This window comes from Lasioglossum baleicum, chromosome 4 (genome assembly GCF_051020765.1).
Source record: "Lasioglossum baleicum chromosome 4, iyLasBale1, whole genome shotgun sequence".
NCBI lineage: Eukaryota > Metazoa > Arthropoda > Insecta > Hymenoptera > Halictidae > Lasioglossum > Lasioglossum baleicum.
In genome coordinates this window covers 21,163,839-21,177,549 of record NC_134932.1, presented here as the reverse complement: position 1 = coordinate 21,177,549, position 13,711 = coordinate 21,163,839, and the positions used below count along the sequence as shown (strand labels likewise).

The window sequence follows — 13,711 nt, the reverse complement described above, 5'->3', positions numbered from 1 at the left end:
GCATGTAACCTTGTAAATTATAATTTTTTGAACATCTTTTTTGCATATCATTTCGTTAACCAATGCTTCTAATTGATTACAAAAAGTCAGGTCGTTTGGTACAATTATAAAAAAGTTATTGTGTCGTAAAGGGCGTTCGAATACTTTCTAGCTCACTGATTATGAAATTATAGTTATACATGTTGAATGAAATGATGCATTAAAGGACAGCATAATTGATTTTAAAAGTAAAAACATAATTATTAGAAAAATCAGAGAATTTCTGGTACGATATTCATAAATGTTTCGAATCTGTTCGACCAAGATTCGAATATACTTGCAAGTATTTCTCTATTTTCCGAAGTACTTGTAGAGAGTTCGAATTCAATCAATCAAGGTTCGAACCTGTTCGCAAGGCACTTGATCACATCCCTAATCACAATCTTAACATGGTCCCAAATAATCCGAAAATTTACTTTCATTATAAAGATTCTAAAATATTAATCAGATCAGAGATTTTAGAAGGTGGTTGTATGAAACTGTTAACCAGATTATTGGATGAGAACAAGGACCACCCCGAGATACTTAACATCAACTGCGTGGATCCTCTGAATAGATCAGCCTTGATCGCCGCGATCGAGAACGAGAACGTCGAGCTCATCAGACTGCTTCTAGAACTGGGAATTCAAGTGAAGGTAACACAAATCATCGCTTGTGAACACTATGGATATTCATCTTGTTTTTTTGTGAACTATATTCTTCCTTTTCAACTCATGTGTGCACAAAATCTATGAATTTAAAAGGATCTATGAATTTATACATTTTTAGAATCTACAGAGTAGAATCTCGATTATCCGGGTCTCTGATGTTCGAATTCTTTATCGTGTGAATACTTTCTAAAAAGAATTATTATAGTTTGCGTTAAACCAACCCATACACGAAATAAAAAACGTTTGCATTGATTTCAAGACACAGGAGCCAAATACAAATTTCTTTGTTCTTTTAATTATCTCATTAACGTGAAACTTCCACACTGGTGGCGTTAAATCTTTTTCATAGGTCCACTGTTTCAAATTGTACATACCCATTTTTCTCATAAATGCATAAAATCCGCAGTCTATGTAGTAATTGTTGTATTATCTGAACCAGGGCCGGCCATCTGGGGGGTGCGGCGGATGCTATGCACCGGGGCCCCGCGATTCAGAGGGCCCCAACATGATGAAGAACTAAAATAATGTAATTCTTCTGAAGTAATTAATGCATTAGCAAAACCAAATCACGCATTAGATAAACATGCATCAGTAATACATATGTATACAGGGTGAGTCCGAAGAAACAGAACACTTAAATATCTGCGTTACTTTTCGTTGTACAAAAAAACTTCTTAGGGCAAAGTTACACTGTTTGAAGGGCCACATGTAACGGTGTAAGGGAAAAAATTTTCGACGTCATTTTTTAATGAGATTTCAAGGTCATCGATATTTTTTTAAATGGAATGAGGTATTTTGTAATACATCAATCGATGCAACTGGACATTCGTTATAAAAAAAGTACTAACCGATGTATGTCGAAAAGTTAGTACTTCACGAGATATTTCAATTTAAATAACTCTAAAACACCATTACTGTCATACTATAATATCAATAAGACGTTACACAAGTACGCAAACGCTAACATCAATTTCAATATCAATGTCAATTTTTCAATTTCAACTTCAATTTCAATATCAACTCTTCGACTTCATTTTCAACTTCAACTTTTCAATTTCAACTTTAATTTCAACTCTTCCATTTCAACCTCAATTTTTCAATTTCATTTCGTTAATATCAACTTCAATTTCAATATCAATCATTCAACTTAAATTTCAACTCTTCAATTTCAATTTTTCAATTACAACGTCAATTTTTCAATTTCAATATCAACCCTTCAACTTCAATTTTTCAATTTGAACTCTTCAATTTACACTAGCAAGTAAACGCTAACATCTTAGTACGACAGTAATGGTGTTTTAGAGTTATTTAAATTGAAATATCTCGTGAACTATACTAACTTTTCGACCTACATGAGTTAGTACTTTTTTTATAACGAATGTCCAGCTAAATCGATTGATGTATTAAAAAGTACCTCATTCTATTTAAAAAAATATCGATGACCTTGTAAAAAAATCTTGTAAAAAAAAATGACCTTGAAAATTTTTTCCCTTACACCGTTACATGTGGCCCTTCAAACAGTGTAACTTTGTCCTACGAAGTTTTTTTGTGCAACGAAAAGTAACGGAGATATTTAGGTGTTCTGATTCTTGGGACTCGCCCTGTATGTTCGTGCTTGTAAATTTTCTTTTACTTTACAAAAAATTTGGGGCCCCAAATGGTTTCTTGCACCCAGGCCCCTTTATAGAGAAGGCCGGCCCTGATCTGAACAATCGTGTTCCACTAATTAGCACGGATAATCGAAGTTTTACTGAATATATAGTACCTGCTCTGTTGGAGTATCAAACTCCTTGACACAGAATATTACGCAGAGTTCGTCGATAGTTTCTGAAAAGTAGATTCCCGGGATCTTACAGCGTGTCGCGCTCGCTCAGCGAATTGTTTTGTTTGTTCTTCCGACGCAAACGAGAAACAAAACAGCCGTTTTCATGTATATTTTACCGACTGGAGATGCAGCAAAAATGCTGATGTAGAACGCGGATACTCGATAAACTGTCCACCGCTGGGACCGCGCGTTTAAAAGCGCGGCACACACCAGACATAATTCCTCGGTCTTCCTTCAGGATGCACTCTTACACGCCATAAAGGAGGAGTACGTGGAAGCCGTGGAGATCCTGCTGGAATGGGAGGAGAGAACACACACGCCGGGAACCCCTTACGTGAGTTCAACAGGTTCACCATACCCTTGCGATTAGAGTATCGCCTTTAAGACGGTAGACTCGTTTCCAGGTTTGCAAGGGCGCGGGATTCGCCTTCTCATTTCTCGATACAAGAAAAATGGGGATTTTCAGTAGTCAAAAACGCTAGATAAATGATCGGTCTAAGGCGCTATCTACCTCAAAAGTACTATTTTTGACCGACTTCGAGAAAGGAGGAGGTTACTCGATTCGATCTCTATGTGCCCTTTTTTCGCTATTTTTCTGTGTATGTTCACCGATTACGCCGAGGTGGATGGACTAATCGGAACGAAACCTTTTGCATCCTGTAGAGTATGTCGCCGGGGGGTGGTCCCGTGAAAAAAATGTTGCATTTTTTTATTCCTTACGATTTTATTTGCGAAAAATGAATTATTTCGCTTATGTTCACCGATTACTCCGAGATGGATGGACCAATCAGGACGAAACCTTCTCCATTTTGTAGGGTATGCCTCCCGATTGGTCCCTTAAAAACAAATTTTGCTTTTATTATTATAGTCGCTAATGTCATGATTTCATTTAAATTTATATTAAATTTGTCTATCTATTCCGACGCTAATTTTATAACAGAAGAAATTTTGAACTAATTGCTTAAAATTTTGGGGAAAAATATTATTAATCATTTAAATGGATTCGGTATTTTATGGAGAATCAGAAAAATATATAAGCATTGCATTTTAATATATAAGCGTGGTTTCTAAAAAGTTTTGTTTATATTCATCTTATTTTTACAATGGGTTGATTGATATTCAACTGAAGTAAAACAATTGATTTCGATCAGCGGATGAAATTATAAAAATAGTTGTAATTCGTAATAATTAGATTAATCTAAAGATTGAAAGATGTGTCAGAATAAATGACAGATGTCATGCAACATTGATTTATTTTTTTTAAGCATTTCAGACCTCGGTCGAGATCTATTTTGCTGCACTGAAACAAATTACAGTATACATATTATTACATATACACATTCACACATACACAGTCCACACTGCATCAAATCAAATTCGCAGTTTATATTTTTTCAAAAACTTAAAAATAAGAAGGCAAGCCCCAATATTGGGACAAACAACCAACATTTCCAAGCTTAAAGGTAGCTGAAGTTTAATTTCACGCAACTGTTTAATTAGCTCAGATCGCTGTAAATCGAAGAGGCTACATTGCCAAACAATATGATTAATATCCTGACTACTATGTCCGCAGTCGCATTTCAGGTCACTAATAATTTTTACACGAAATAGAGACGCATTAAGACTATAATGATCGGCTCTGCACCGATTAATTGTTACAATAAATTCTCGTGAGAGACGTTCGTGTTTAAACCATGGCTTAGACCTTCCAGTATAATATTGGTTGAAAAATATTTTCACTTTTATCAAGCCTTGCTCTTTTATAATCTTTTTGGTTTGTATATGCGCATTTCTCTTGAACTCCTCATACAAGTCAGTAAATGGAATTGGTAATGTTGAGGCACTACAGGCTTCACACACACAGTGGCTGATTTAGCTAAACTGTCCGCAAGTTCGTTACCTTGAATACCTTTATGGGAGGGGACCCAATACAATTTAATGTCATTGCTGTTCTGGTTATTTTTCAACAAAATATAATATTTCCTTTTTATCTCGAGTACGATGTTGTTTGTTTTTGATTGAAGGCTTCGCCAAAAATTCGCCAAAAATTCCCGTTTCAATATTCACTTGCTACTATTATTATGGGACAGAGGGAGTATGGTATGGTATGGACATGATATTTGGTCCCCTCAGGGTTTCAAATTCATTTACCAATCCTCTCCTTTTTCCACTCTCACCATCGCCTTTTCAGCGGGACCTACTGTTTATGGTGGGTTCCGAACCACCTTTTGCCAACAACACGTGAAAAACACCCCGGGTGGGTCACTTTCCGGTTTTTGACCAGACGGTCACCCATCCTAGTGCCGGTCACGTTCCACGTTGTTTAACTTCGGTGATCTAACGAGAACCGGTGCTTTCAACGGGACTACGGTTGTTGGCGGGACAGAGGGAGTATGAAATAGTTATTTCTAGAGCTCCGTAAACCTAGTGTTAATGGGATGACACGTTTGTTGAACAATCCAGTAACACTGAGCAATATTATTCAAGCTGATTTTCCTTTAACTCTTGGATAAGGGATGATGATGTAGACATACTGAGGGTTAAATGCTATAATTCAGTGGTTTTTCATTGTTGCAGAGCTGGGAAGCTGTGGACAGATCATCCTCCAACTTCACCCCCGACATAACACCGCTGATTTTGGCCGCACACAAAAACAACTACGAAATTTTGAAGATTTTACTCGACCGTGGCGCTACCCTTCCCACCCCTCACGACGCAAGGTACTGCAAAATTTTACAAACGATTACTTGAATACGTGAATTTTGATCAGCATTCATGGCCTATTAATCATATTAATCTCATTGGTAACATTTTTAAACAACGTGATTTCGCACAAAAGGCCCCGGTGTCTCGTAAGGATAATTCGATTTAAATCGAGAAGAGACAGGTGGGATTATGTGGATCTGATCGAGGTGAATCATTTTCCGTTGTCATTGACCCAGAAATAGTCACCGTGACATTAAGCGGCACGTTTTATCGAACCATGCGAGAACGGTTGTCTAAAATGGTGTTAAGTCTCGAATCATAAATCGAAGTCGACCGGTTATTCCAAGTTATCTGGCTTCGCGTGGCAATATACACCCGGTCTGACGCATTTAACCTGGTTATTCGATTAAGGGTGCTAATTATGTTATTCGAAAAGTGGCACGTACTCATATCAAAACGTGCCCAAGCGCAAACGGATCTTCAGAGTTGCGCAAAAAATTTCGAATAAATTCGGTTTTTTCCATGCGGGTTTTAAACCCACTATTCGAAATTTTTTTATTCAAATAAAATTTTTCCCCGCCTCTGCGGATCTTTATGATTTCAATAATTGTGAAATAAAAAATCTGACACCGGTGGTCATTCGTTGAAGAGAATTAAATATTTTCTCAGATGCGGCTGCGACGAGTGCGTGACATCCAGCGAGCAGGACTCCCTGCGACACTCTCAGGCTCGCATAAACGCGTATCGTGCGCTCACATCGCCATCCTTGATCGCTCTATCCTCGAGGGATCCTCTTTTAACGGCATTCGAGCTTTCCTGGGAGCTTCGACGACTGAGTAAAATGGAGCAGGAATTCCGTTTCGAGTACAATGTAATTCACACGAATCTGTTACTCTATTATCCACTGAAATTTCTTCTTTATAAATATTGACTCGGTCCAAACGATTTAGCAACCAATTTCGAAAGACTCGAAAGACTTCAATCTATCTTATATAAAAAGACAGTCTTGACTCACTCACTCACTGATCAACGCCCAGGCTAAACCCTTGGACCTAGAAAGCTGAAATTTTTTACAGAGGTTTCCTTTATGATCTATACAACGGATAAGAAAGGATATTTCGAAACTCAACCCCTAAGGGGGTGAAAAGGGGTTGCAACGTTTGTATGAGGAATATTTTATTTGTGGTGTCGGATTTGTTTGAAACTTGGTCTTAATGCTGTTTGATATAATTAATCAAACACCTGTTTTGGCATTTTTTAAAATTCAACCCCCGAGGGGGTGAAAAGTGATTACAACGTTTGCATGAGGAATATTTTATTTATGGTCGGATTTGCTTGAAACTTGGACTTAATGCTCTTTGATATAAATAATCAAACACCTATCTAGGCATTTTAAAAAATTGAATCCCTAAAGGGGTGAAAAGGGGTTTTAAAATCTAAGATGGCGACATGACATTAAATTAAAACTCTATATGGGTGAATGGGGGGTTAAAAGGTTTTATGGAGAAACAATATCAATTTCCGAGGGCATTAAACGGTTTCTTGTGCGAGCGAAGCCGCGGGCGAAAGCTAGTAGGTCATAAAACCCGTTGTCGATTCGTGAAAAATGATCGTGCGCCGGTGAACTTGGACTCATTTTGAAGCTTGAAGATTCTACTTTCGCACACCATTGTTCTTTTTACCCTGAAATATTTGCACATGATGTAACAAGTGAGAAACCGAGGACACCTTTTTTCTCAAAAATGGTACAAAGTGAAACCTCCGTGGGAATATTGAAAAGTTTTTTCCGTGAATGAATCTTCCACGGATTTGAAGATTAATGTCTCCTCTTTACAACGAGACCTTAAAAATTGATGTACGATTTTTTCTCAGTATTTCATGGAACAAAAACGAGGACCCTGTTTGGAGGTGTAAAACAGTCGTGGTGTAAAGTTGTAAAGTCACTGTAAAGTTGCTAAAAAAATCGTAGATGAAGTTTTTTTATATCGCTGGGAAGAGGAGATTTGAATCTCTTCAAATCTGTTAGTTTTAGTTCCTTAATACGTTCAATGCGGGTCAGTTCTGGAACTGACAAACGGACCTGGCGATTTGCGTTCAAAATTTTTGAGAAAAAATGTATTTATTTCGTAAAAGTGATTTCTCCAAAAAATAAAAATTAAAAAATTTCGCGTTGGAGTGAGTTTTAGATCGTCAAAAACGCATTGAAAGTTTAAGTCGGTTCCAGAACTGACCCGCATTAAACGTGTTAAGTGGAACTTGGCACTGTAAATACCAGGGTTCGATTAACCTGAGAAATTGTTTGTTTACAGGAGATGAGAGAACAGACGCAGACTTTCGCCACGTCACTGTTGGATCACGCACGCACGTCATTGGAACTTGAGATCATGCTGAATTACAATCCTCATGGAGAAAACTGGGAACCTGGAGAACGACAGACGCTGGACCGACTCAAGCTTGCCATCAAATATAAGCAGAAACAGGTGAAGGAATATCTTTTTATTGTGTAACGTTGTAATTTGGAATTGTTAGAAGAGTCGTTAGAAGGAGGAAAGACTTTTTAGTATCTATAATTTTGTGGATTCTTTATTAGAGAATAGAGACTCTCGCACACACATTTGGTTTGAATCGTTTCTGCACTAGTTCGTGGCCCATCCAAACGTGCAACAATTGCTAGCCGCGATTTGGTACGATGGTTTGCCGGGATTCAGACGGAAAAGCATGATCGGACAGTTCATCGAGGTCGGGAAACTGGGAGCTATGTTTCCGGTGTATAGCTCGATCTACATGGTCTCGCCAACCTCGCCGATGGGACAGTTCATGAAAAAGCCGTTCGTCAAGTTCATCTGCCACTCGTCCTCCTACGCCTTCTTCCTCAGTGAGCAATGTTCATATTGAACCCTTTGGAAAATCTTGCGAACGAACAACTAACCCTTTGCACTCGAGCGGCCTATGGGCCAAACCGACGAAATCTGTGTCAAAATCAAAGAACTTTCGATAGAAATGAGATAAAGCTGAAACTTTGCAGAATATGGGATAATTATGGAGATTGTGGTACGAACGTTTTCTAACCTTGAAAGAATTCGTTAAATTTGCACAATTTCAATAAAATTGTGGTTTTTCCAATACCACGCGCGGAAAAAAATTTTTTTAACCTGCGAACACATCATTTCCCGTAGATTTTTTCTCGCTGATTTCAAATCTGGTTTCAAAATTTATCTACGACCTCAGGATTTTGCAAGAAATCGATTTTTGTGAACACAACTTATGACATCATTTTTTCGTTGAAATGATTTGGTAACCCACTAGTTTGAAGGAATCTTGTATTCTCATATATAAAACACATTCAAAATAATCGTAATGAAGTATTTGAACGTTTACTTAAAATCAGCGTGAAAAAATTTACGGGAAATGATGTGTCGCATGTTAAAGAAAATTTTTTTCCGCGCGTGGTATTGGAAACACCACAATTTTCTTGAAATTGTACAAGTTTAACGAATTCTTTCAAGGTTAAAAAAACGTTCGTACCACAATCTCCATAATTATCTCATATTCTGCAAAGTTTCAGCTTTCATTTAAAAAAAATTTCATCGCTCTTTCTCATTTCTATCGAAAGTTCTTTGATTTTTACACAGATTTCGTCGGTTTGGCCCACTGTGCGCCGCCACAGTGGGACAAACCGATGGATTCTGTGTCAATAATTCATGCTATACATCATTTCCATGGAAAGCTCCATGTTGTTCTGAAAAGGGTAAAGAGGGGTTGCAAGGTCTGCTCTGACCGAAGTATGCCTGGCGGTAGACGTGAAACCTCAAATTATATTGTGATACGTGCCCTCTGACAAACCGAGGATGCATCTTGGAGATTGTTTTGTTAAATATCAAACAAAAACCAATTACAGAGAGTAATTTTTAACAGATTTAGTTTTGTAAAATGTAGAAATAAATAAATTATTGAAATTTTATTATTCGTATACGTTTGGTTGAGTATAAAATCATTTTAAAGTATGTACCTGTAAAACACGCCTAATATAGCGAAAATCGTCTCGAGTTGCTAGTTCGCCCGAGCGAAAAAGTCCTCGAGTGCAAAGGGCTAATAAATACATATAACTCGAATTACAATATTCCGACTGTCTAAAGTCTAAACGAAACGATAACTTTTTTGATATTGTACTATACGATTTGAACTTTTTTGGGAAGCTAGAGCAATTAGTTTACTACAGGATATGAATAAATTTTTTTTCTAAAAATAGCAATTGATCGGAATTGTAGAAAAAATACTAAAAGTTGCGTTTCACAACTTTTTTATGTGGGCCTGTATTACAACATTTTTAAATACGTTTTGTAGATCTGTGTCAATTATATGCACTGTAAAAGTTTAGGTCGAAAATCGTGAAAATCTGCAATTTTGACCACCTTTAAACGTTTGTAGCTCATTGCAATGTCGACCAATTTTGACGAAAATTTTAGAATATGTTCAATTGACGCGGATCTACAAAACGTATTATTTAAATTTTCAATATAAGCCCACATAAAGAAGTTGAAAAATGCAACTTTTAGTGTTTTTTCTACAATTCCGATCAGTTGCAATTTTTGAAAAAATTTCTTTTCACATCCCGTAGTAAACTAATTGCTGTAGCTTTCGAAAAAAAGTTCAGATCGTATAGCACAATATTAAACAAGTTATCGTCTTTTTTAGAGCGGCCGAATATTTTTCCGAGTCACTGTATATGAATCTTTTCAACTTTGTTCCGAAAGAAATGATTAATACGAGTATAAAGATTATATTCGAACAAACACCAATGCTGGAATCTTTTAAAACGATCAGATTTTTACAGACGTTAGTGAATACTTCACAATTAGGCCTTCATAGTCAGAGTCTTCTCAATCACGATAAAAAATAGGTTTAAGGTTCATCTCATCTTACTTAGCAAAGAGACTTAATCATAAATTAAAAATATGTTAGGAGCTTGAACTTTTAACAAATACTTCTTTTGTACGATGTTGGAAGTACAGGTGGTGTGATTTGTCAAATTGAAATTTTCTTAAGAGTCGCATTTTTCCCGTGAAAGAAATGCACAAAGCTGGAGGCGCGTTTGCGATCCCCACAATTAACTGGTTAACCCTTTAAAATACAGCTGTTCGCAGGATTTCCCCTGAAATTGTACAGATAACGCGATTAACCGTTAAATAATCACGTTATAACATGCGACGAAACACGAACGGATTAAAATTTCTCCGATAGTGCTGCTCGGAATGGCATCGCAACGCATCGAGTACCTGGTAATCGAATTGTTTGGGAACGCGTGGATGCGCGAGATCCTGGCCGGATGGAAGAGACGGGAACGTGGTTGCATCCCTGGCTTCGTCGAGAGCGGTGTCATCCTCTACGTAATCAGTAAACAGCTCTGACTAAACTGCTTCGACGAACACAAACAATCGATTGTTCCTAGTTTCTTTTTATTCCAATCCTTATTTTAGTACTGGTCAATTTTTCTGTAAGTTTATATTTTTAACAGAAACACGAATTGGCCCCAAAAAATTAGTCTTCTATTTCATCCGAAAAACAACGTGAAAATAACAGATCTTTTTATAATTCTCTATATTTCAAACTCTCTTAAAAACATTCAACAATAGACCCATTAAACATATAGTAGGACCTCGATTAACCGGATCCCGATTGTAAACAAATATGCGTTTAAATATGATTAATTATAATCATTGATTACATTATGAAGGGAAATAGGTGGTTGTTCGGAACCCACCTTTATAAACTGTAGATCCCGCTGAAACTAGGCGATAGAGTGGTGAGATTGGAAGAGGGGGGAGCGTGGTAAATGGATTTGAAACCCTGATGGGACTAAATATCATTACATACATTATGAACGGAAATAAATTTTCAAAAATAAAAAATTTATTTTGGAATATACAGGGTGGACGATATATCTGAAGACATTGAAATATCTCGAGAACTATGCATCGGATCAAAACAAGTGGGTAATGAAAGTTGTTCGTCGCGAAGGGGGACATTCAACGATACCAAACTCGACCCACAGGGGGTGGCGGTGGGGGAAGATAAAAACCTTAAATGGGAACCCCCATTTTTCATTGCAGATTTGGATTCTTCAGAAAAAGATACACTTTGATCTAGGAGTTTTTGCATTTTGGTTCACAGATGGCGCTGTAATGGATAAAAATTAAAATGGGTAAAAAATCGTTGAAAATTGGGGATATCTCGAGAAATACACATCAGATCAGAAAAATAAAAGTAAACGTATTTGATATTTTTAAAAATGCTATTCAATAACACCATAATTGACCTCCCACCCCCATCACATTAGAAAAGAACCCCGATTTGTGAAAGGCAAGGGAACTCGCATGAAAAACCACCCCAAAGGGAACAGAGAAATACTACGTCCACGTGTGTCGTTGTTCCTGGGTAACGCTAAAAGTAGTTTTTGATTTATTGATAAACAAACCAATGAATTTTTCCAACTGCTTTCGATTGCAGCGACATCTGTGCAAGAAATTACACCAATAATATCAAATCCATCGAGAACCAAGATTTGCTATAAAAAAGGGTTTCCCATTGAAGATTTTGAAATAATTCCCTCTCCCACCCTCAGTCGGTGGCGGTGGGGGGTCAATTATGATGTTATTGAATAGCATTTTCAAAAATATCAAATACGTCTATTTTTATATTTCTGATCTGATGTGTATTTCTCGAGATATCCTCAATTTTCAACGATTTTTTATCCATTTTGATTTTTGTCCATTACAGCGCCATCTGTGAACCAAAATGCAAAAACTCCTAGGTCAAAGTGTATCTTTTTCTGGAGAATCCAAATCTGCAATGAAAAATGGGGGTTCCCATTTAAGTTTTTTATCTTCCCCCACCCCTACCCTCAGGGGGTGGCAGTGGGCGGGGGGGTGAATTTGGTATCATTGGATGTCCCCCTTCGCGACGAACAACTTTCATTACCCACTTGTTTTGATCCGATGCATAGTTCTCGAGATATTTCAATGTCTTCAGATAAATCGTCCGCCCTGTAATGTACATTTTAATTATGTCCCTCGGGTCTCGATTATTTATCGGACCTTAATTTATCCGGGCTGCTTGTCTCCCGATCAATCCAGTTAATCGAGGTCCTACTGTATTCTTCTTTTTGCGACAAACTTTCCAAATTCTCTGACAATGAGAAAACTTTAACAATAAAGCTCCAAAATATTCTTCTTTTTACTGCAACAAACAACGTGAAAACATTTTCTCCAAATCTTCAATTCTTGCTTGACTTACAGTAAGTTGTTGCATGCACAAGGTCAACAACACATTGCACATTTCCCTTCCTCGATTTGATCTGTATACTTGAAGAGTTGCCCATATTGTGTGCAACAACTTATTGCTAGTTCTTACTTAGATTGTTGAAAAGATGTGTAACGAAAGATTGGCAATTCTAGGTTTAGTCTTGGGAGAAATGAGGTCGCTATGGTCGGACGGGTTACTGGAATATGTCTCGGATCTTTGGAACATCGTGGACTTCATTCAGAACGTGTTTTACGTGATATGGGTGATGCTGAGGCTCACTGCTTTTATCGTAGTACAGGTACGTTGGCAACTTCGTCTTCATCACAGTAGATTTAACCAAATTTGCTGCTTGTCTAAACAATGAAACAATTGATTGTCTTTGATAGAGGGAATCCTGGAATGGTATAGATCCTTGGTACCCTAGAGATCAATGGGACGCTTTCGATCCTATGTTGCTTTCCGAAGGAGCTTTCGCTGCCGGAATGATCTTCAGGTGATGATCCTTAACCATAATTATAGAATCAAACGTCCAAAATTACTGTACAGCTTGAATCCGGTTTAAAAATTCAAGCAAAACACTCTCGTAGCTTTTACTACAAACACATAGGCGCTGCAATTAAAAATGGCCGACGCGGGACGACTAGTTTTCGTTTTATACCTTCATACAGATTCCTAACCCCATACAGATAGTCCTGGTAAATTTGTGATTGTGAATATTGAATAGCTGTGAAAGTACTGTGAAATATTTAAAACCAAAAACGTGGGACGCAAGATAATAGTAAGGAAAACTGACACATCAGTTCATACCATTTACAGTGCAATAAAATTGTTAGCGACTTAGGTGAACGATTCATACATCAATTATATCTATTGCATCGGCCCCACATTTTTCGTTTTAAATCTTACAAGTATTTTCATAGCTATTAAAAACTCACACAATCACAAATTTTCAGGACTATCTGTACGAGGTTTGGAATCTGTATGGGGCTAGGAACAATTATTTTATACTTTTTAGTCCGTCTTAAGAACGTGGGGGGTATATTACAAATTTTTTTTATTTAAACAATGTTATTTGACATGTGAATCCACGATTTATGGACGAATTTCCGTATCGTCGCATTCAGAAAATATTATCTCGTTTTTTAACATATGCTATCAATGTAACGCGGAACACATAACCCGTATTATT

At 37.2% G+C, this 13,711-nt stretch overlaps 1 protein-coding gene across 4 annotated transcripts in view; it reads left to right on the top strand.

Moving 5' to 3' along the window:
* Positions 1–13,711, top strand: part of Trp (transient receptor potential) — a 34,616-nt gene that overhangs the window by 9,213 nt on the left and 11,692 nt on the right. For all 4 annotated transcript variants that reach the window (XR_013008811.1, XM_076422045.1, XM_076422043.1 and 1 more), the window contains 9 exons: positions 530–674; positions 2,753–2,848; positions 5,092–5,234; positions 5,890–6,091; positions 7,530–7,700; positions 7,861–8,095; positions 10,462–10,614; positions 12,675–12,820; positions 12,909–13,015. Coding sequence is in view for 3 of the 4 variants with exons in the window: in XM_076422045.1 (XP_076278160.1) it covers positions 530–674; positions 2,753–2,848; positions 5,092–5,234; positions 5,890–6,091; positions 7,530–7,700; positions 7,861–8,095; positions 10,462–10,614; positions 12,675–12,820; positions 12,909–13,015 (1,398 nt within the window). In the remaining variant the exon portion in view is untranslated. The remainder of the gene's footprint in view (positions 1–529; positions 675–2,752; positions 2,849–5,091; positions 5,235–5,889; positions 6,092–7,529; positions 7,701–7,860; positions 8,096–10,461; positions 10,615–12,674; positions 12,821–12,908; positions 13,016–13,711) is intronic.